General features: G+C 47.0%; 1 protein-coding gene across 5 annotated transcripts in view; it reads right to left on the reverse strand.

Annotated features, from left to right (window-relative positions):
* Nucleotides 1-1,626: 1,626 nt before the first annotated feature.
* csnk1da (casein kinase 1, delta a) overlaps nt 1,627-22,013 on the reverse strand; it is a gene marked incomplete at its 3' end in the record, with an annotated part of 41,485 nt that continues 21,098 nt past the window's right edge. The window contains exons 5-9 of one of the 5 annotated variants that reach the window (XM_080524841.1): nt 17,735-17,905; nt 17,376-17,524; nt 16,785-16,956; nt 15,774-15,886; nt 1,627-1,677 (exon numbers count right to left, since the gene is read on the reverse strand). In XM_080524841.1, the coding sequence (XP_080380967.1) occupies nt 1,627-1,677; nt 15,774-15,886; nt 16,785-16,956; nt 17,376-17,524; nt 17,735-17,905 (656 nt within the window). Of the gene's footprint in view, nt 1,678-14,490; nt 14,547-15,773; nt 15,891-16,758; nt 16,957-17,375; nt 17,525-17,734; nt 17,906-22,013 lie in introns of those variants that run through there. The other 4 variants (XM_080524842.1, XM_080524840.1, XM_080524844.1 and 1 more) reach the window with 4 other exon arrangements.

Consider the following 22,013-nt stretch of genomic DNA (forward strand, 5'->3'; position numbering starts at 1 on the left):
ATAAAAAGTAAAAATTGCAGTGGGTTCCAATGGGTGTGGGGGGCAGGCAGACTGCTCCCAGCGAGATGAGGTGATCCCCGCCCCCATCAGAAATACATCAAGAGCAGCTGAAATATATTTCTCCTGCTTCTCTCTGAAAAGGCGGGCTGGAGGGAATGTGTCCTCCTTTTAGAATCCCCTATTAGTTGTTAAAGCAGACCCTGCCAACCCGCCTTTGACATTTTCACACACACAAACTCCCTTTTTCTGTCCACCAAGGGTCATGGGGTGTCAAAACATTAGGGGGAAAAAAAGCTACACATGAACATCTCTACATCACAGGCGTTTGTTTCACAGCTTTCAGACCCATCACACAATGGTACAAGCCAGGCCACAAAGAGAGCGCTGAGGTGGTGAGAAACGTGTCCTCTTCACCGTGTAGCACACACCATCCCACGCAACCCCCATTCACAAGAGGCATAAACCCTTTAGAACGCACCTTGTTAAAAATACACATCACTCAAAAGAACAGATGAGGATAAGCTTTTTCAATCCAGTCCCACTTTCACATCGGAGACTGGCATCACCCTCTTAACATTGAACGGTGGGATTTGGAGTCTTCCAGGACTCAAAATGGAGACCAAACGGTCCCTGATTACACTAGCAAAAAGCCTGCCGATTCCCAACACGTGATGGGTATCTGCAGTGTCATGATTATTCATTTGTTTTTCCTTCCTTCCGTAAAAATAATAAAAATAAAAAAAAGGAGAGAAAGAAAGGAAAGCCAGACCTTTCTTTCAGACACAATTCAGTTCACATTCTCAACCCATAAAAACAGCAACACAGAGAGTCTGTGCAGTCAGACGAACGCAGCCGGTAGAAACAAGTTTTAATCAGCTAAATTACAAACAAATAAAAACAGGAAAACGACAGTTAAGTAAAGACACAAGGTCGAGAAGAAAGCGAGTTCATGGCTTAATCAGCACCACAGTAGCACTGCTGGCCGGCTGTGTATGTGTATGTGTGTGTGTGTGTGTGGAGGTGGGTCTTTTTTTTCCTTGTTGGGGGAGGGAGGGATGGAGCAGAAGAAGTGGAAGAGTGCAAGGTGTGTTGGGGCAGATTGGTGTGCCCGTCGACGTTGTCCTCCCTGGCGAAGGTGGCAGGTGACTCTGTTCAGGGTGTGCCAGGGTGGTTAAGGCAACTAATATCCGCCCCCCTTCTCCCATTTCTCCTCCCCCACCCCACTCCCCCCTCCCTGTCTTAAGCCAGACATCCTCTGACAGAAAGCGAAAGAGAGAACACGGCCAATCACTCTCTCATAAGAGTGTGTGTGTGTGTGTGTGTGTGTGTGTATACACATCTCCACCCTTACACCAGAGTGAACGGGAAGCTCAGCTGGGTTCAGTTGATATCAATGGGACGGAGTGTTCTCAGTTCTGATTGGTTGATGTGAAGTCCTTGTCCTAGCGTTTCGATTGGCTTACTGGTTGTTTTAATCCAGTCTTGGTGTGTGCGTGTGTGTGTGTGTGTTGGTGCGTGCGTGTGTGGATGTGGGTGTATGAGTGCGAGTGATGAAGGGGTATGGTTTTGGCCGTGCGTTTTGAGCCCCTCTGTGGTGTGATGTGATGTGATGGGGGGGCAGGGGACTCATCGAGGGGCAGCAGACGGGAGGCCACTAGGGGTGACGCGAGAGAGAGCCTGAAAGAGAGAGAGAGGAGAGTTAGTACAGGACATATACGCCTACATAACATAGTGCACTCTGCTTTTAAGAATCATGGATACAATAAATTGCAGCTGAGTGTAAACAACACAATACTTACAATGGAATTCAAAAATCTATTGATTACAACACCAGAATACAATTGTCATAGGGGCATATGATGATTCTTATGAGAAGAGTGCATTCATTGTACTAAGATAGATCTTTAACATAAGTCCCCTTCTGCCAGGATCAGTGTATAGACAGGGTTGACATTAACGGTTGCCCAATTGCCTGGGGCAAGTAAAAAATCACCGGGCGACGACGCTGCTGGATCCTGGATCCTGTGTGCAGGAAGAACAGGAAGAACAACAAACGGCGCAGGCTCCAGACCAGACTAGATGATCGTGGAGTGAAGATATTATTATACGTGGGTAGTGGTGGTCTAGTGGATAGTGAGTTGGACTTGGGATCGGAAGGTTGTGAGTTCAAATCCCGCCTGAAGCCACACCACTACTAGTGTGCCCTTGGGTAAGGCACTTAGCCCTCAGTTACTCCAGGGGGAATGTCCCTGTAATTCGTAATTGTAAGTCGCTTTGGATAAAAGCGTCTGCTAAATGGCAAAATTATTATTATTAAATTAATTATAGCGTACGCCGTCCGTTGTTCTTCCTGCACACCAATACACAGATCCAGGATCCAGCAGCGTCGTCTCTGTCGCGCAAACAAACCCGGTGAATTTTTTACTTGCCCCGGGCAATCGGGCAACCGTTAATGTCGAACCCTGATAGACTACATATTGCACAGCACACTTCAGAGTTTGGTGGGCGGACTGGGTGGGGTTTTAGAGGTAGTACAGGTACAGGCAAACCCTCAAATATTTCTCCTGAATATTTGTTCTGGACTTCAGTCTTGGGAAGATTACACACACAGGCAGGCAAGTGGAAACACACCCATAGAGGAACACCAGGGGTTCAGTCCCATGCACGGATCATTGTCGCCTCTGTTATATATGCAAATGAGTAATTAATCTTTCACGGCCTAGAATATTCATGAGCAGGGGGCTCGTGAAGGTGCAATGCTAAATGGAAAGATAAAACAGGGGGAAATGATTTGGACGTTTGGAAAAGGGTTTTAATATTCTGAATATCGCACGCTGCCCGCTCCAGGCTTCAGAGGCGGGAGTGGGATGCCAAGGCCGTGGAGGACTGTGGATGACTGCTGCTGTGGGACAGGCTAGCCTGCAATGTGGCCCCTGACCTCTAGAGGGCGAGGGAGTTGAGTGACAGGAGGAGGAACTAAAGAAGTCACCTCTGCTACACACACACACACACACAAACACACACACACACACACACTGTGTAGTATAGGCCCTGTTTGAGTACCGTGAAAAAGCATTCTTCTTTCCTCCCTCCTTCCTTCCTCATCATCTCAGAAGATTGAGGAATGCCTCCTGAGCAACGACTCCAGGCGGATGTGGCAGGGGGTTCAGCAGATGACAAACTTCAGAGCCAACAGGCTCACAGCCGCAGAGGACGACCCCCTGCTGGCGGGAAAGCTGAACACCTTCTACGCCCGGTTCGACGAGGGGCGAACGGAGGTAACCGCAACACAAACACCACTCTCTCCAGCTCTCAGCAGCCTCACCCTCACAGAGCATGAGGTGAGACGCGTACTGAAGGCGGTGGACCCCAGGAAAGCCTCGGGGCCGGATGGCGTCCTGGGACGGGTGCTGAGAGACTGCGCCGACCAGCTGGCCGGGGTTTTCACCAACATCTTTAACCAGTCCCTGTCCCAGGCCACCGTCCCACCCTGCCTGAAAACCTCAACTATCATCCCAGTCCCGAAGAAAAGCACGGTGAGCTGCCTAAACGACTACCGCCCGGTGGCACTCACACCAATCATCATGAAGTGCTTCGAGAAACTAGTCCGGGCCCACATACTCACACGCCTCCCGCCCAACCTGGATCCATACCAGTTCGCCTACAGAGCCCACAGGTCCACAGAGGACGCCATAGCGACGACTCTCCACGCCACTCTATCCCACCTGGAGAGGGGAAACAGCTACGCGAGACTGCTCTTCGTGGACTTCAGCTCCGCCTTCAACACCATCCTTCCAGACAGGCTAGTGACCAAACTACTAGACCTGGGTCTATCACACTCTATATGTGCGTGGATCAAGGACTTCCTGACCGACCGCCCCCAGAGGGTGCGGGTGGGCCCCCACACCTCCACAGCCCTCAGCCTCAGCACTGGGTCCCCCCAGGGCTGCGTGCTAAGCCCCATCCTCTACAACCTCTACACCAGGGGTCACCAACTATATTTGTCCAAGTGCCAGAATTTTTCAAAGCATACACTGTGGGGGCCGGACTTTAATATATATATATATATAATTATTTTATTTAGGCATACTATTGTATATAGTACTATTAGCATATTACTGTTTAATATTTTCATTTTCTTACTAAATTAATGTTATTAATGATTATTAGCCTATTATCAGTGTGAACAGACTCCTGACACCTATTATCCATCCAGCCACCAGGGGGCAATCGAGATATTTTGGCTTACATTTACATTTACATTTTTGGCATTTAGCAGACGCCTTATTCCAAAGCGACTTACAGCGGCTTCACTTCATACCTAATTTTCAATGATTGTTCTGACTCTAGTGTTCCACCTGCAGTTCTTATTCATTGCCTTTGGTAATTGGAGCTTCATTCTGCTATCTGTTAGCTATCTCATTCTGTTAACTATCTGTCTAACCAACGGCTCCGAACACAATTGTGAGGACAGACAAAATGTCACTGTCAAAGAAGCTGAAACGTAAAATTGACGTGGAAAACCGCAGCTTTAATGAGGAATGGACTGAAAGGTACGCATTCATCTTGCCCACTTTTTATAACGCAAAACCTGTATGCCTCATCTGCAATGAAACGGTAGCTGTAGAAAAAGAATACAATATTCGCCGTCACAATTACACAAGGCATGCAGCCTTCAGAGAGTCATACCCTGAAAAGTCAGAGGCCCGTCACAGAAAGATTGCGAGCTTAAAAGCTGCATATGGACATGCTAGTGGAATTATTAGCAGAACGTCAACTGAACAAGAGAGGGCAACTAGTGCATCTCTTCGGGCTGTCTGGGTTCTCTCCAAGCATAACAAGCCATTTACTGATGCTGAGGTTTTTAAGGAGTGCATGGTCACTGTTTTGGAGGAACTTGCCACCGACAAATCGATGGACAGGATAATCGCCTCTGTTAAGCAAATACCTCTGTCTTCCACAACTACCGCCCGCCGTGTCCACGTCTTGGCAGAGGACGTCGAACGATGTGTACTTGATGGGGTCAAGGAAGCGCAACACATATCCCTGGCTATTGACGAGTCCACTGACAACACTGACATTTCCCAGTTGTGCGTTTTTGTCAGATATTTTGATGGGAAAGATTTCAAAGAAGAACTTTTGGCTTTGATTCCGCTGGAAGGTAATACCACTGGTGAGATAGTTTTTGGAAAATTGGAGGAGCTATTTAATAAGCATGGCTTGTCATTCGAAAAAGTCAACCTAATCGTCACAGATGGTGCTCCTGCCATGGTCGGCAGAAACAGGGGTCTGGTTAGCAGAATTAAGAATGTCGCTCCCAAAATTAATGCACTTCACTGTCTCATTCACCAAAGCGTGCTGTGTGCCAAACTAAGTGGGGATCTGAAAGAGGTTATGGACAAAACAATGAAAATAATTAACTTCATCAGAGGAACTTCCAGTACGCAGCATCGCCTGTTCCGCAAGTTTGTGCTGGAATCTGAAGCCATTCACGAGGACCTCTTACTCCACAGTGACGTGCGCTGGCTGAGTAAGGGCAAAGCCTTGGAACGCTTCATTGAACTCAGGTATAGTAAACTACCAGACTGTGAACTTTATGCTGTTTAGATGTGAACCTAGGAACTGAAATGAGGAATTAATTATAACTGATAAGCCAAGGACAAGCGATAACAAGAATCCCGTAGCCCAGGGTTTCCGTTAGAAAAATTTGCCGTCGGACATCGTGTCCGGGAAGAATTCGATTTACCGGACAAACGTGATATATTCCGGTCATCATATTAAAATATAACAATTTTTTTTTTTTGCAAAATCATATTTTTTTTCTCCAAATCTAATATAGCTGTTTGTCGCGGTGATTACTGTTGTGTAGCAGCCTATATATGCCATTTAATGTCTATTTCTCATCCGATACGATTAGATGCGAGCTATATAATATATAATAATATAACATGATTTGACGCATGCGCGCTATGCCATGCGTCAAATCCAGCGCTGAACGGGTCCAGCGCTGAACGGGCGCCTCACTGGGAACTGAACAGACAGCATCGATCAATGAACGGACTCCACATTACGTTAACTGAAGTTTGTTAAATTGTTTGGGATTAATGTGAGTTTTCTATTTTCTCTTTCCAGTTTTACCCTTTTTTTTTAAATCAATAAAACAACGTCATTTCTATAACCAGGTCTCGCTGGTTGGGAAGGCATTTCGTTTAGTAGATGTCGTTTTCGATAGCCCTGTAAGCTCATACGGGTCTGTATGTCGTCCTGAAGACCGGCTGTTAGATCATATCGCTGAAGTTTGTCTCCATCTTAGTGTAAATGTTGTCCGTTTCGTTTGTTATCCTTGTTATTGTGCGATAAAGTTAAAGCGCTCCGCTTCGGGACACCATTTTCAGCTGAGCACCAAACACACACACCCAACACTGCCCGAGAGAGAAGGACCCGCCCCCTTTAACTAAAGGGGGCGGGTCCTTCTCTCTCGGGCAGTGTTGTGTGTGTGTGTTTGGTGCTCAGCTGAAAATGGTTAGAGGGAATTATTTTCACCGGACATTTATGTCCGACGAGTTTTCAATGTGTCGGACTTCAACTAATTTTACCGGACAAAGACCGGTAGTTACCGGTTAACGGAAACCCTGCCGTAGCCTACTACTGGTTCTATATTATGGCGAAATAAACTTTCTATTCTATTCTATTCTATTCTATTCTATTCTATTCAGGGATCAGGTTGTGGATTTTCTGAAGCAGAGCAAATCACAAGGAGCAGCTGGCCACCTGCACATCATTCAAGACAAAGAATACATGGGCAACGTTGCATTTTTAGCAGACATATTTTCACATTTAAATGCACTAAATCTGCAACTACAGGGGAAAGGAAAATCCGTGCTGGATATGGTGGAAAGGCTTGATGCCTTTGGGAACAAACTGCATCTATTCCGCGCGGATTTGTTATCAGGGAAGTTGTTGCACTTCAAAACACTGAAGACAGTGGGTGTGAGCAACGTCACAGAGAGTATGAAGGACTTCATCACACAGCTGCGGGAGAATTTCTCTCACAGATTTGATGACTTTGGCATTTCCAGGGATATCATCAAGTTTGTGCGTGACCCATTCACGATCAGCCCAGGCGGAGAATTCTCCGCTAATGCGAAAGAGGTGATGCTGCTGGACGAAGCCGCAATTCAAAGTGAACTAGTTGACATCCAGGCCTCCAGCGAAATGAAAGCTGCTCTCCATAGTGCTGAAAGCGTGAGCACTTTTTGGGTGGCTTGTCCCCAAGACTATGGCACACTGAAGACGTTGGCTATGTATGTGCTCACCATGTTCGGGTCAACTTATACGTGCGAATCTGCGTTCTCAAAGATGAACGCTATCAAGACGCATGAGAGGAACAGCCTGTCAAACGAGTCTTTGGAGGACTGCTTGCGCATAAGCCTAACAACTGTCCAGCCTGATTTTAAGAAGTTGGCGTCAGAGGGGAGATGTCAGTTCTCTCATTAACAAAATGTGAGTATTGCAGACATAGGATTTTATTTTTGCTATGTTAAATGGCATGGTTTATTCATTGTTAAAGTGTAATTTAATGACCTGTTTATTACCGTTTTATTTGATATAGGCTACAGATGCCAGGCGATACCAGGATGCCGCGGTGAACGTTTGACTGACCGACTTGAAAACAACATTTCTGGCAACGAAGGCCTATCATTTGCCATGCAATTTTTTTTATTTAAGTGATGTTAATCTTTTTCATTTTCTGACTGAGAAGTTAGTTATTTAAGTCACTGTTAATGTTACGAAATGTTAAACAAGAGCAACAAAGAGTGAAAAATAAAATAAAACGAAATGTTAAATAGGCCTATGAGTAGGCTATGTGAAAAAATAAAATACAACGAAATGTTAAATGAGAGCTATGAATTTGTCCTCATTCTTGCATGAGAATAGCGCTACGTCTGCCGCATTCCATTTAATAAAAGAGGGGAATTAGTTTCAGCTTCGCTACTGCTATTCAGTGCCCAACCAGAAGCAAGGCTGCAGCTTTGTGAATGAGGTAGGTCTGACTCCTCCTGCATTGTAAGAACTATATGAATCTATGATATATGTTTTATATATGTTTTGAAAAAAAAAAATATATATATATATACATGTTTTTATAATTTTCGAATTTTCAAAAAAAAAAAAAAAAACGTAAAAAACCCCCGTAAAAACATGAATATTCGGCGGGACCGATGGAAAGCTTTGGTGGGCCGCATCTGGCCCGCGGGCCGCCTGTTGGTGACCCATGCTCTACACCCACGACTTCACCCCCGTCCACCCCAGCAACTACATCGTAAAGTTTGCAGACGACACCACCGTGGTGGGATGTATCTCGGGGGGGGACGAGGCGGCGTACAGGGATGAGGTAGAGCAACTGAGCAAGCTGTGCAAGGTTAACAACCTGCTGCTAAACAAGTCAAAGACCCAGGAATTCATCGTAGACTTCAGGAGGAAAAAGTCAGAGATCCAGCCCCTGCTCATCGACGGAGAGAGCGTGGAGAGAGTCTCAACCCTCCGATTCCTGGGACATCACATGCGGGATGACCTGGCCTGGAAGGACAACACAAAAGGCACCATCAAGAGGGCACAACAGCGGCTATACACCCTGAGATGCCTCAGGAAAGAACACAACAAGCAGGAGATACTGGTGGCCTTCTACCACGGCGCAGTGGAGAGCATCCTCACCTACGGCATCTGCAACTGGTTCCACAGCTGCACAACAGCGGAGAGAAACGCGCTACAGAGAGTCGTGAGAACAGCACAGAAGATCACCGGCGCCCCCCTCCCCTCTCTGGAAGAGCTGTACAACACACGCTGTCTCAGGAAGGCCTCCAAGATCTCCAGGGACCCGACCCACCCTGGGCACGTACACTTTATCAGGCTGCCCTCGAATAGGAGGTACAGGACCCCGGCCGCTAAGACAAACAGACTGAAGAACTGCTTCTACCACAGGGCCGTCAAGGCCCTGAACACAGCAAAGGCCTAAGTTCTGGGCCCAGGACAGTCCGGACGGATTGTATGGCAGCTAGTGCTGAGGCACAAACATGTACATTTCAAGCCTGCAAACTGTGACACTTTAAAATAACGTGAAAAAATACTTTTGTGCAATATGACAACCCTAGTTGACTATCTGTGCAGTATAGTACAGTGGATTGTATACATAGCCTTTATTTATGTAAACCAGCTCCTTACCTTCTTGTGATTTTATGCTTTTTCAAAACAAAAACAAAACAAAACAAAAAATCCTTTCCTAACACCAGGGGAGCCACCCCTCCTAAATTTCGTTGTTTGGTACCTGTACTGTAGCAATGACAAATAAAGTCCATTCCATTCCATTCCAGTCCATTCCATTCCATCAATTTCACCTATCATGTCAGATATGATGACGTTAAGGAAGAGAGGAGGGAATGATTGTTCTACACTGGTGTAACACGACTTCTCACTGTGGAGCATTACATCACCCTTCTGTCAAAGACTTCTCTTCCAAGGAACCAACTTGTACTGTCAGTGCTTTGTCGTACATACAGGACTCACCTTAAGATTGGAATTTCATACTCATGAGTGTTAAACTAAATTTCACTCCCAAAGACAGAACAATGAGACTTTTGTACACATGCATTAGGAACGTCTTGGTCAGGGTTGTGTTGCGGGTGGGAGGACAGTCAAGTGGCGCTTTTCCATTGACCGGCACGGCACGGGTCAGCACGGCTCGGCACGCTTTTGAACAGTTCTGGGTACGAGACGTTTTCCACTATACAGGACCGACCCAGGACTGTAGGACGAGTTACGTGTCATAAGATTCCCCCCGCTATACAGATCAGCGGGGGGAAATGCGATAAGAATTCAGTGTTTCCCCTAGGTTTGCTGCCTTGGGAGGGTGAAATGGATCCTCCACCTCCACCCCCCCCGTTGTGAAATGTTAATTTCTCCTCACCCCCGCTCGCCCCCCCCGCCCCCTCCCTGTTGTGAAATGTTAATTTCTCCCCCCCCCCCACAATTAGTGTAGCAGATTAGTAACAGAACAAGTTATCTCTGTAATATCATAATATCAATTATGTGACTAGAACAAATATGATAATTTATAGACTTTATTGTTGAGCCACAAAGCCATCACTTATTTGTTATTAATTGTTTTACTGTTTTGACACTATAACAATCTTGACTTCACTATCTGTCCACTTTCTCACCTGGTTCTTCCTGCTCTTGCTCTCTCTCTCTCTGTGTCATCTCCATCCTCCTCTCTCCCTCTTTGCACTGACAATCACACACAAACATATGTGACAGGGTCTGGTTAAAAAGTCTGCAGTTTTTTTACTACCTTTCATTATCTACCTGTCATCTGTCAGTGATGACATGCTGACATGTTTAAATAGCAAAAATGTTTTGCTAATTCAAGATTCATGTTTTTTTATTGCCATGTGTGTCAAACGTTTATTACATCCTATTACAAGTAATGAAGGGGGGTGCTGAGGGTGCTGCACCAGAACCATAGGTTCTCAAGGCTACTTGTGGTCTTGACTACCTGTCCACTTTCTCACCTGGTTCTTGCTGTCTCTTTGGTGTGCCGACACCATCCTGCTCTCTCTCCTCCTCCTCTCCCTCTCTATCCTCCTCTCTCCCTCTTTTGCTGTCCACCGAAAGGCAAACATAACAACCAGAATATGTATAATTTAATAAGAGGTATAAATTGATCCATATCAATTTATAACATCATTATAATTGTATATTGGGTTGCTGTGGGCAATGCAGTCAGATAATGTCATTTTGACTTGACTCTCTCACCTGAAAAACAATCTTATGTTTTCTATGGAAAAACAGACATTTCCAATGAGTGAGGGTTTGTTCCAATGCTTCAATCCACTTTTTTATTGTATTTTATTACCATAAAGCCCAATTCTAGCAGAATAAGACATATTGTATTATTACTACTACCATCTATTATTACTAATCACCTCTGAGCTAGCTAGCTAGCTTGCTAGTTCGTTAACACTATTCACACAATGGAACTAGACACTTTCTAGTCACCATGGAACTACAATCAGACACTTTCTAGTTAAGTCACAATAATAACGAACAATTTGAACCAATGTTTTCTGTCAGAAATTCAGAAATTATATTTGCTACGGTTGCTTACCTCTCACACACACGCACACACGCACTAAACAGTTATTCTCCGGGCGAAGCGCGAGACTACTTGCGGACCAACGAGGTGCGTGTATGTAGGCTACTGGACCGGAGTTTGTAACATCATGACTGTAATTGGGCTAGAATGATTTCAGAAAATAATAATAATAATAATGATAATGATAATAATAATAATGATTATTCTTTTTTAGGTCGTGCTGAGATGAAATTTAGGGATACTCAAGCACCCCTAAAAAGCGTCTAAAATCGTCATTTCATAAATTAGGCAAATGACACAGAAGAAACATATTTCGACCACAAACATATTTCGGCCATATACAACTGGGAGAAAAATATGATTACTAAATTTTTTTTTTTTTTGACATTGAACATTTTTCTTGCGGGGGCGGGAGGTCCCGTTGGGCAAGGCAATGGTAGGGGAAACACTGGAATTATGTCAAAATGCAGCACTATCGTGCACAGATCAGCCTTACAACATGTAACGTTAAGTGCCTGTTACTTACCGCTTTCAGTTCTAAGGAAATGCCGACATGAAATGCGACACAACTCTCTTTTTATTTCTCCTGACACGTTGAGCACTGTGCTTTTTTTGTTGGTAGACTACCGTAATAAGCCTAAAAAAGTTAAACTGTTCAAAAAGTGCAACTTCTCTGCTTTCAGAAACTGTTTGAATTCTTTAGATTGGGCATATAGTTCATGAATTACGACAGTTTGAATGAACGCTGTAAAATCCTGTCTGCCGACAGCTCCCAGCTCCGGTTTCGGAGCAAGACGCGAATCTATCGGCATTTCAAATACATGCTCACATCCAGTCATCCGCTCACTGCTCTCCATCAAAAAGGGCACATCCATCAATAATATTACATAATAACAACTGCTCTGATTAGATTGCTTAGATTGTTTAATACATCAACGGGGGGGAAAGCGAGATGAACTCTGAGCGAGTATCATGCTTCCTCCATTGAATTCCATTCAAAGTGTTTAAGCCTTCCCCCTTTCCACTGGTAATAAGGAATTGGCAAGAATAGATCGATATAGATAGATCAACATAATGCAGCACTATCATGCACAGATCAGCCTTAAAACATGTAACGTTAGATATATAACGGAGCGATGTATTTCTACGGAAAGGCTGACTGATGCGGGGCTCATACAATCTCCGCGTTTGTTATAGATGAGTGCTCCGGTGTCTTGCTGGTAGTCAAATGTATTTATTTATATATACAGCATATGGATGTTACCGGTACGTGCCTGTTACCTGCCGCTTTCAGTTCTAATAGTTTAGATCTCGCAACCAGGGAAACGCCGACATGTTAAAGGGAGCAAGACGCAAATCTACCGGCATTTGACTGCAGCTGGACTGAGGAACAGCATAGGCACAGCACATCGCCATAATAGCGATTTTTTAGTTATGCTTGTTGTAAATAAAAGTTATATGATGCATTGAAATGACATTAAACTAAGATAGTACGATGGTTAGCATAACTTTTCTAATCTTTATTAACCCTAACCCTAAGTTATTACAGAAACAGTAAGTGACATTTTCCTAGAGCGAAATCTGTTGTGGTATTTAAAGATGGCGGTTAGCGAAGAAATCTATGAACATGGGATGACGATTTCCATTGACCAATCAACGGTGTGCAGCGTCACACGTCACACGCAGCCTGGCAAAAAAGTACCTTTCGCTACCCATCGCGAACAAGAACTTATTAGGGTACTTTTGGCAGCGGAAAAAGGATAATAAACCGGGCCAGCCCGGGCTGACCCTGTAGTGGAAAAGCGCCAAAGGTGAGCAGACAGCATGCTGGAGATCTGGGAGATCAGGTGTCAGGCCAAGCCCAAGCATGGAATGAGAGGAGTGCGTGCACACTCTCGCACACGCACACTCTCGCACACGCACACACACACACACACACACTCTACAGTAGACACTGTGTAATTACTCATACACCAGTAACACACACTGCAAAGACAAGAATTTCTCAAAATAGAAGACCAACTCGTTCAAAAAGGAGGAAAACACACAGGCAGGGGGCACTGTTGAGCACAGAGCAGAACAAGCACCCAAACAAACATTTCCCCAGATGAGGAAGAGCTGGAGCTATTTCTGTAGAAAACCTCCTAGAGATGCCATTCATACAGCAGAAAACTAATTTTAAAAATACAAAAAATATCAGCATGTGGCCTCTTCTGTAGGACATATGGAAGTTACCATAAAGGTAAACTTTAACAATCTGCCTCGAAAGACTGCATTTGTTAAAATCTTTGCACAGCTACCTTTTAGTAGGAATGCATTAACATGACAATGGGACACAATGCTGTAGTCTTCCAGAGGTAGATAACGCACTCCCCGTGTCACTTTCGGGGGCATCACACTGAACAGGGCGTGTGGATTAGGGTTTTTTAATAGAGCAGATGGACTTTTAGTGAGTGGATTATTGCTGTACAAACACAGGCATCTGGTCATGCCTGAATGACACAGCAGCCCCCCCAAGGCCATCGAGAGCTTCTGAGGAGCACAGGAGATGTGTTCTCTCCTAAGGAGATGTGTTCTCTCCTAAGGAGATGCCATCCCACTCTTGACACTTACAACCTGCCCCACTGCTGGGGACGCACCCAAACAAGTCTTCCTTTCCTTCACTGACACTCCTCTTGACACTCCTCTTGACACTCCTCTTGACACTCCTCTGGATGAATTTGACAGGTGAAAGCATGATGGAGGGGACCTACGGTGAACCTGTCCGGTTCTCTGGGACCAGTGCAGACTAAATGAATGAGCAGAGGAACTTGAAACTATTAAGATGCAGCACGTTTCTAAAGGGGGTGGGACACCAGTCTTATCTGTGGTGGTGGTTGAGATACAGAGAGAGGAGGGGAGGGGAGGGGGCACGGAGGGCACACCCACACTTGATGCCTACACCCAAAATCAACCCCTGACCCCAAACCCATAGGGCACTAGTATAGATCTGAGAGGATTGCGTATACCCTGCCTTCCTACCTATTCCATTCTCTCAGATCCAGGCCAGGTTAGAATACTCTTTAAAGGCATCCTTCCTTCCTTCCTCCCTTCCCTTGAAGGAATGACTGCTCTGACATGATTTGACTGGCAAAAAGCAAGGTAGTTGGGAAGCTTGCTGCTCGAGGGACCAATCCAAATCATGATGACAGGTCAGTGTTGACGAGGCGACTTCATATAAGGGAGGCAAGGAAGGATGCATTCTTTAAGTATTTGAACAGAGCCCTATACTTTGCCGAGGAGGTAGGGGGCTAGTGGTCCATTTGGTATTGGGCTTGTCACTCACCCGGTGCAGCCCTTCACACCAGGACGTGTCGAGCTGCTACTTTCCCAGATGATCGAAGGGAATGCTATTCTGAGTTGGGCGGGGGAGGGGTGGAGGAGGAAACACAACCATTTGTGAGGAATATTTTTTTTTTACTAATTTGGTAAGCAAGGTGCTAAAACCAAGATCTAATGTCAAGAATGCCCTAGACAAAATATATATGAACATTACATGAATTATTATTACATGAAGGTTGACGGATGCTTGTATGTCGTAGTGCCTTTAAGAATATATCTTTTTGAAATATGGAACCTTTCCCACTGATCACATGTATGATCCTTAAGACACCAGAAACCAGTAAAAACCTGGTACTGTGGTTGCCTGCACCTTCATCCGAGCCCTGAGTTCATCTCTGACACACACAGCTACAAAGCTCCATCCGCTTCATGTCATCATGCCAACAGCCAGCCAAGCCATATGGCCATCACCAGTTACCCACACAATCATGCCAGCCAGTGCAATACTAAGACAGATGCCCAAATCAACCTCGAGGCTCTTACACACTTCTATAGTTGCTCTGAAAAGATCTGATGGGTGTCATCAAGATGGCTATAGCAGCATGAGTAGCTTGCATAACATTGCGCAACACCCATTGGATCCTCTCAGATGGGTAAGCGGTGTGTAGGAGTGGGGCCTAGGAGTTGATGTTGGTACTGAGCAAAAAGACTTCACTGTAGCCATTCCGGTCCTGAGTCATAAAGCATGTTTGGAAGTACGGTTCCTGCACCCCACCTACACTTTCACTGCCTCGCCGCATCAACAGACGGAGGGTGTTAAGTGTTCCCTTGAACATTATGACCGTGTTATGCTGAAAACTGAAAATGCTTCACATTCCTACGTGTGTGGACTCCTTTTTGTGGAGAACTGTAAAAGTGTCAAGAGTAGAGACTGAACAGGTATAAAAAAATAATAATAAAAACATTTTTTTAAAAGTTGGCGAAAACAAGACTCCTTATGAAGAGAAGCTCCCTATGAAGCCGTGTTGAACGTTCTTCCTTGCGTGTGTGTGCACTGTGAGAACCCCGATTAACTGCTTGTTAATGAGGGGCACAGATTACCTGATCTATAAATCACCTCAATATATATAGAACTTTAAAACATCAACAGATCCTTACTATTGAGAGATTAGTACATCTGCACCACGCCTTGTTCAGGCCGAGCCTTGTGACCTTACAAAACAACGTACTGCTATACTGTGAACCAAAATGAAGTATTGTAAATGTGTGTGTGAGATGGTAATGGGTGAGTGTCTGTCACCTGTGAGGTGGACATGCGGGAGGTGTCTTGGCGTCCTGTCAGGTCAGAGGAGGAGATGTTGACGGGCGCTCCCCGGTGCAGGCGCATGCTCACCTTCCTCTCGCGTTCCATGCCTGGGCGAGGGCACAGGGGTTAGACAGACGCACACACACACACACACACGATAGATATTACATATATAGAAAAACACATTAACATAGCCTGCCATCCTCTTTCAAAGGACAACACAGAAGTCAACAATTCACTACATGGGAATGGACATGTGTTGGGACTGAAATGTAATAATTACACGACATTGGACAATAACAAAGAAAAAAAAAAAAGAAAAAAAATGGACTGACTGGTAAGAAGTCCTCATTACTTCCAGGAATCTCTGGTATTCTACCTTCAGGTGAAGCAATCTCATAACCAACAGCTAGGGGCCTATCACAAATTGCATTTTAATCATTCAAGGAGGTTCGACAGTCCATCTACCCACGACTTTCCGCGTGCGGTGAACTTTAACGGGGCTTTGAGAATGCCTGGGTCTGACGCATACATGCCTCACCACTAGCTGATCATAGGCCTGTCTTAATCCAGCTGCCATTCCAAGTGTGATCTCCACTGTAATTTCACTGCTGCTGTGCTACACAGACAGATGCTTACACACAGCCACAATTTGCACTGACTGAGGGAGCGTTTGAAGGTCACTGTAGCGTGTCGACCGTGTGTATATATATATACTGTCACACACACACACACACACACAAATGCACAAGTGGCCATTAGCTGCCTGTTGAAATTACAGAGGATGGCAGGGTTTGACATCAGTGTGTGTGTATGGTGTGTAGAGTCCCCAGGCTATGATTTACAGAAAGGCTCGACACACGTCAAATGTACGCGTGTCGGTGAGGTAAGTAGGTCTGAGGGGTATGTGAGGTGCGCATATGCATGCCAACCTGAGTGTGTGAGGTGATGATGAGGAGTGAGTGTGTGTGATCAGCACTGACGGCTCATTGGAACAGGCCTCACCTGTGTGTGAGGTGGGGGTGAGGGGTGAGGGGGCGGCGACGACCTCCTGGGTGGCGCGGGGTCTCCCGGAGCCGGAGGGCATCACCCTGGCAGCAGGAGTTCTGCCTTGCCGGAGTCTGTCCTCGCGATCTCTCCTCTCCCTCTCCGCATCCTCTGCCGCCCTGTTAGCGCCCTACACACACCCAAGCCGTTGTTTACACATCAGACCACACACTGCTGCCATCTTGATCATTTACTGTCACACATGATATAATACAACACCTGTCAGAGAGACTTAATATCCTCTACCAACCCCACCACCATTTCCTTACACATCAATTAGGTCTGAAGAAATTCCCCTGGCGGGAATACATCCATCCCAAACTCCTCCCTTTCCTCCTAACCACCAACTGTTCCTCAGATCATTCACCTTTACCTTTCTTAAGTCACTAACACAACTATCAGTAGGCAGACATAACGGCCACACTAAACCACAACATGACTTGGTGTGATGACACGCGTCTGGAGGAACCTACATCTGATCTCAATGACACTAGTCTGGTGACGTCAAGGCTGAAATCATCTCTTATAGGGAAAAGGGGCACAACTCACAAACTTGAGCATGTTCCAGTCAAACACGTAGTCGTAGGAGAAGCCCTGTCTGTGGAAGAGGTTTCGGAAGAGCTGCCGGAGGTACGAGTAGTCGGGCTTGTCGTCGAAGCGGAGCGAGCGGCAGAAGTTGAGGTACGTGGCGAACTCAGCTGTCAGGGGGGAGGACGGGATGGGTCAAAACAAGGAAGAGTACGTCTCTTCTACTTAACAATACATTTTTACTAATGTATGGGATTGGAACAATCCTTGACAAATTAACACATTTCTAAGGGGGGTCGCATGACAAGAACAGCTACAGAACAAACATGCTATGATATTTGGCCAGACCAACATCAACTTCACAGACAGACTTGACCTACAGGGGTATCCTTTGCAGAGCACTTCGATGGGGGTGGACATTTTCTTCTCGCTGATGCGTTCGTACTTCTGCCTCTTGGTGGCGGCCTTGAGGCCCTGCCAGGGCAGAGAGCCCAGGTTGAAGTACATGAGGACGTAGCCCAGAGACTCCAGGTCGTCACGCCTGGACTGCTCTGTGAGAGAAGAGGTGACAGAGGAGCCAGAGAGTCAGGATATGCATGGGCAAACTGGAGCTAACGCTAAGACTAGGCTAAATGCTAATACTAAAAATAACATGATTCAGGTTGAGAATAATATTACAACTGAAAGAAAGTGGAGCCCTACATCGTCCTAGTGAAGGGGATGTTGCTCTACACAACTATGTGTGTGTGTGTGTGTGTGTGTGTGTGTGTGTGTGTGTGTGTGTGTGTGTGTGTGTAGGCTCCGTTTCTGTCCCCAGGTGATTTATTGATATATTTAGTGAGAGATTTCGTGTATCTCACCGATTCCATGGTGTGTAAATTATGTAGTCTAAAGAGTGTGTGCAAAATTACATTTCCTCCGAGTGCATTAGTATGTGTATGTACAGTGGGGAGAACAAGTATTTGATACACTGCTGATTTTGCAGGTTTTCCCACTTAGAAAGAATGTAGAGGTCTGTAATTTTTATCATAGGTACACTTCAACTGTGAGAGACGGAATCTAAAACAAAAATCCAGAAAATCACATTGTATGACTTTTAAATAATTAATTTGCATTTTATTGTATGAAATAAGTATTTGATCACCTACCAACCAGTAATAATTCCGGCTCTCACAGACCTGTTAGTTTTTCTTTAAGAAGCCCTCCTATTCTCCACTCATTACCTGTATTAACTGCACCTGTTTGAACTTGTTACCTTTATAAAATACACCTCTCCACACACTCAATCAATCAGACCCCAACCTCTCCACAATGGGCAAGACCAAAGAGCTTTCTAAGGACATCAGGGACAAAAATTGTAGACCTGCACAAGGCTGGGATGGGCTACAGGACAATAGGGAAGCAGCTTGGTGAGAAGGCAACAACTGTTGGCGCAATTATTAGAAAATGGAAGAAATTTAAGATGACGGTCAATCTCCCTCGGTCTGGGGCTCCATGCAAGATCTCACCTCGTGGGGCATCAATGATCATAAGAAAGGTGAGGGATCAGCCCAGAACTACACAGCAGGACCTGGTCAATGACCTGAAGAGAGCTGGGACCACAGTCTCAAAGAAAACTATCAGTAACACACTACGCCGTCAGGGATTAAAATCCTGTAGCGCACGCAAGGTCCCCCTGCTCAAGCCAGCGCATGTCCAGGCCCGTCTGAGGTTTGCCAATGATCATCTGGATCAGGGGTGGCCAACCCGCGGCTCGCGAGCCGCATGCGGCTCTTTGGCTGTCTGTGTGCGGCTCTTCAATCCATTCATTAAAAGTGTTGGTGTAGCGCTCTCTCTGACAGGCCGCGTTCGTAAATTCACCGGAGCAACGTTCTCAGAGCGAATTTACTGGGCTGGAATCGGCCAAATCAGGCAACACTGTTCCCTAATTGTCCGTTCTGAGGAGAAGCTGTAACACGGCTTTTTGACAGTTCATTTGACAAATTACGGATAACAACAACTGTTGTGAAGGCCCACAGTTTAGAGCCAGTTTAATTTCCCCAAACCAGCCCTATTTTGCCCCAGTTATTTCCTTTCTTATTTTCCATACTATTTCTGTACGTTTCATGAAGGTGTATGTATTATTATTGTAATGTTTATGTATATGTTTGATGACGTAGTATATCCGGGGTGTGTCCGTGACCCGGATGCTAGGTTCGGTGGTGTATATATAAGAGACGGAAGTGGTCAGTGTGTCAGTGTGTGATGAGAATCAGAACGAGAGAGACCAAACGAGAGAAGCAACGAGAAGTCAATTCTAAGATGGCGGATTCAGTAACACGCACACCGTGCAGAAGCTGAAGACGCCAGGAAAGTGATTATTGAGTTTACCACTGTAGCCCAGTTTAGTTGTGTCCCCGTTAGACAGCCTTGCCAGCAGCCGGCTGTTAACGTCGGACCAAGCGAGACGCCAAACTGGACAGAATCGTCGCCTCCACGAGCGGACTGCGACCGAACGCTGACTCCATCGGAGCTTCGACGTGGACCACCGGACCTGGGCCCTTCACCTCGTCGTGGACCACGAAGAAGGCCCTTTCCCTCCGCGTTGCTACGTCACCCCCCCCCTTTTGTCTGCTACCTTCCTCGACGCACATGCCATCCAACCAGGCCTCAACGCGCACCACAGTCCGGGACTATAAGCCTGTTCAGGCCAGACACTATGAGTGAGTGATTGAGTGTGTGTGTGGCCGGCGGGGAGGGAATGTATATATCTGGGGATGTATACATCAGTCATGTAAATAAATGTGTTGTTCATATGTGATACCGTTACCGTGTGTTAGTTGTTTGTATGCTAATGCTAATTCCAAGGCTAATGCTAATGCTAATTCCAAGGCTAATGCTAATGCTAATTCCATGCTAATGCTAACGATAGTAACTGCTAGTCTAACGGTTTGCTGGCGCCCCCTGCCTGTATCCTCCTACACTGCCTATTTAGCTTAGAGTTAGTTAGATAACCAGCCCCTTCCTAAATTATACAGTCCTTTTAGCTACTCCCTGGTTACAATTGGTCCTTCGAGCCGGATAGGTAGTGTAGTGATAGCATGGCTGAGCGCAGCCAACCAGACCAGACAGTTACCCCCCCTTCTCCGCCCCCTGAGCCAGAGCCACGACCACAGAGAGTCCCGCGGTTGCCTCCGAGGTTACAGGAGTATGAGCTTGAGCTCGAAAGCTCACTGAGTGGTAGCGAGGAGCGCACTCCACGGGATACAGTGGTCGGAGAGGCCGAGGTGTCCGCCGGCGCGCGGGTGGCTAGCACTGAGACAGCCCTCAAAGAGCACCAGCCTGAGGATGAGATGGCAGAACCGCAGGGTTTTGCCGTGGAAACGGAAGAGCAGGAAGGAGAGGCCCGGTCCGACAGCGCCTGCGGGCGGAAGAGGGAGGGCCTCAGCCTTAACGATCTGCCTCCCAGTACGGCGCGCTCGAGACCTAGCTCCTGCCGCTCAGTGGCTTCCTCCCGGTCCAGGGTTTCCGTGGGCAGTTCTGCCTCTGGGGCGGATAGCCTGCACTCCAGAGGGAGTAGTGCCGCGCTGTCCGAATGTATGCGCCAACAGGCCGAGGTGGCGTTAGAGCGAGAACGCCTCCAGTTCGAGCGTGAACGAGAGAGGGAACGCCTCCATTTCGAGCGCGAGCGCCTCCAGATGGGGGCGGCGGAGAGACAGCGCCAGGAGGCGCTAGAACGTGAACGCCTCCAGATGGGGGCGGCGGAGAGACAGCGCCAGGAGGCGCTAGAACGTGAACGCTTCCAGATGAACGGAGCGGAACGCGCGGCGGAGAGACAGCGCCAGGAGGCGCTAGAACGTGAACGCTTCCAGATGGAGCGCGACCGCCTCCAGATGGAGAGAGAGCAACTGCACGCGGAGAAGATGGAGGAAGTGATGCAGACCATGCGCGACGTGTGCATCAGCAGAGCTCCGTCGGCCCGTAGCTCCAGAGCATCATCCGCACGGCCCTCTCGAGTGCCATCTCCTGAACCCCCCGCCGATGGCTCCATGACCCCCGCCATGACTGTCCAACTACAGGCCCAGCTGACCACCTGGAAGGAAGAGGACCAGGGACCCGACCGCTACGCGGCCCAGAGGGAGCCAGCGTCGCTGCCCGGGAGGGGAGCCATCCCCCAAGAGCGTAGCACACCCCTAGGTCCTCCAGTGCACCAAAATGCATGCAGGCCGGACACCCAGACCGTCACTCCAGCCCCGATCATCCACTACAGGATGTTTCCCCAGGTGGAGGGACCCAAGTTCCCCTTCTTCAAGGACGAGGACAGGAGCCAGTATGTGGAGCTACGCATCTGCCTAGACACGCTCTTGGACGACTCCTGCTCAGAGTCCTACAAATATGCGATTCTCCTTCAGCATGTGAGGAACCCCAGAGCCCACAACATGGTTCTGGCCCATGCCTCCGCACCGACACCTTACACCAGAGCGCTCGCCGACTTGGATGCCCGCTACGGTCGTCCCTGGAACCACGCCCTTGCTGAACTGCAAGCCCTCGAACAGCAGGCCCCCATCAAGGATGAACGGGCGCTGGATGACTTCGCGCTCCGCGTGCACACCTTGGTTGGAATGCTGAAGACGCAGGGCCCAGCTGGCGCCAGCGAGATCAACAGCACCTCCAACGTAG

Source organism: Nansenia antarctica (assembly GCF_963989245.1).
Source record: "Nansenia antarctica genome assembly, chromosome: 2".
In the NCBI taxonomy this organism is placed as follows: Eukaryota; Metazoa; Chordata; class Actinopteri; order Argentiniformes; family Microstomatidae; genus Nansenia; species Nansenia antarctica.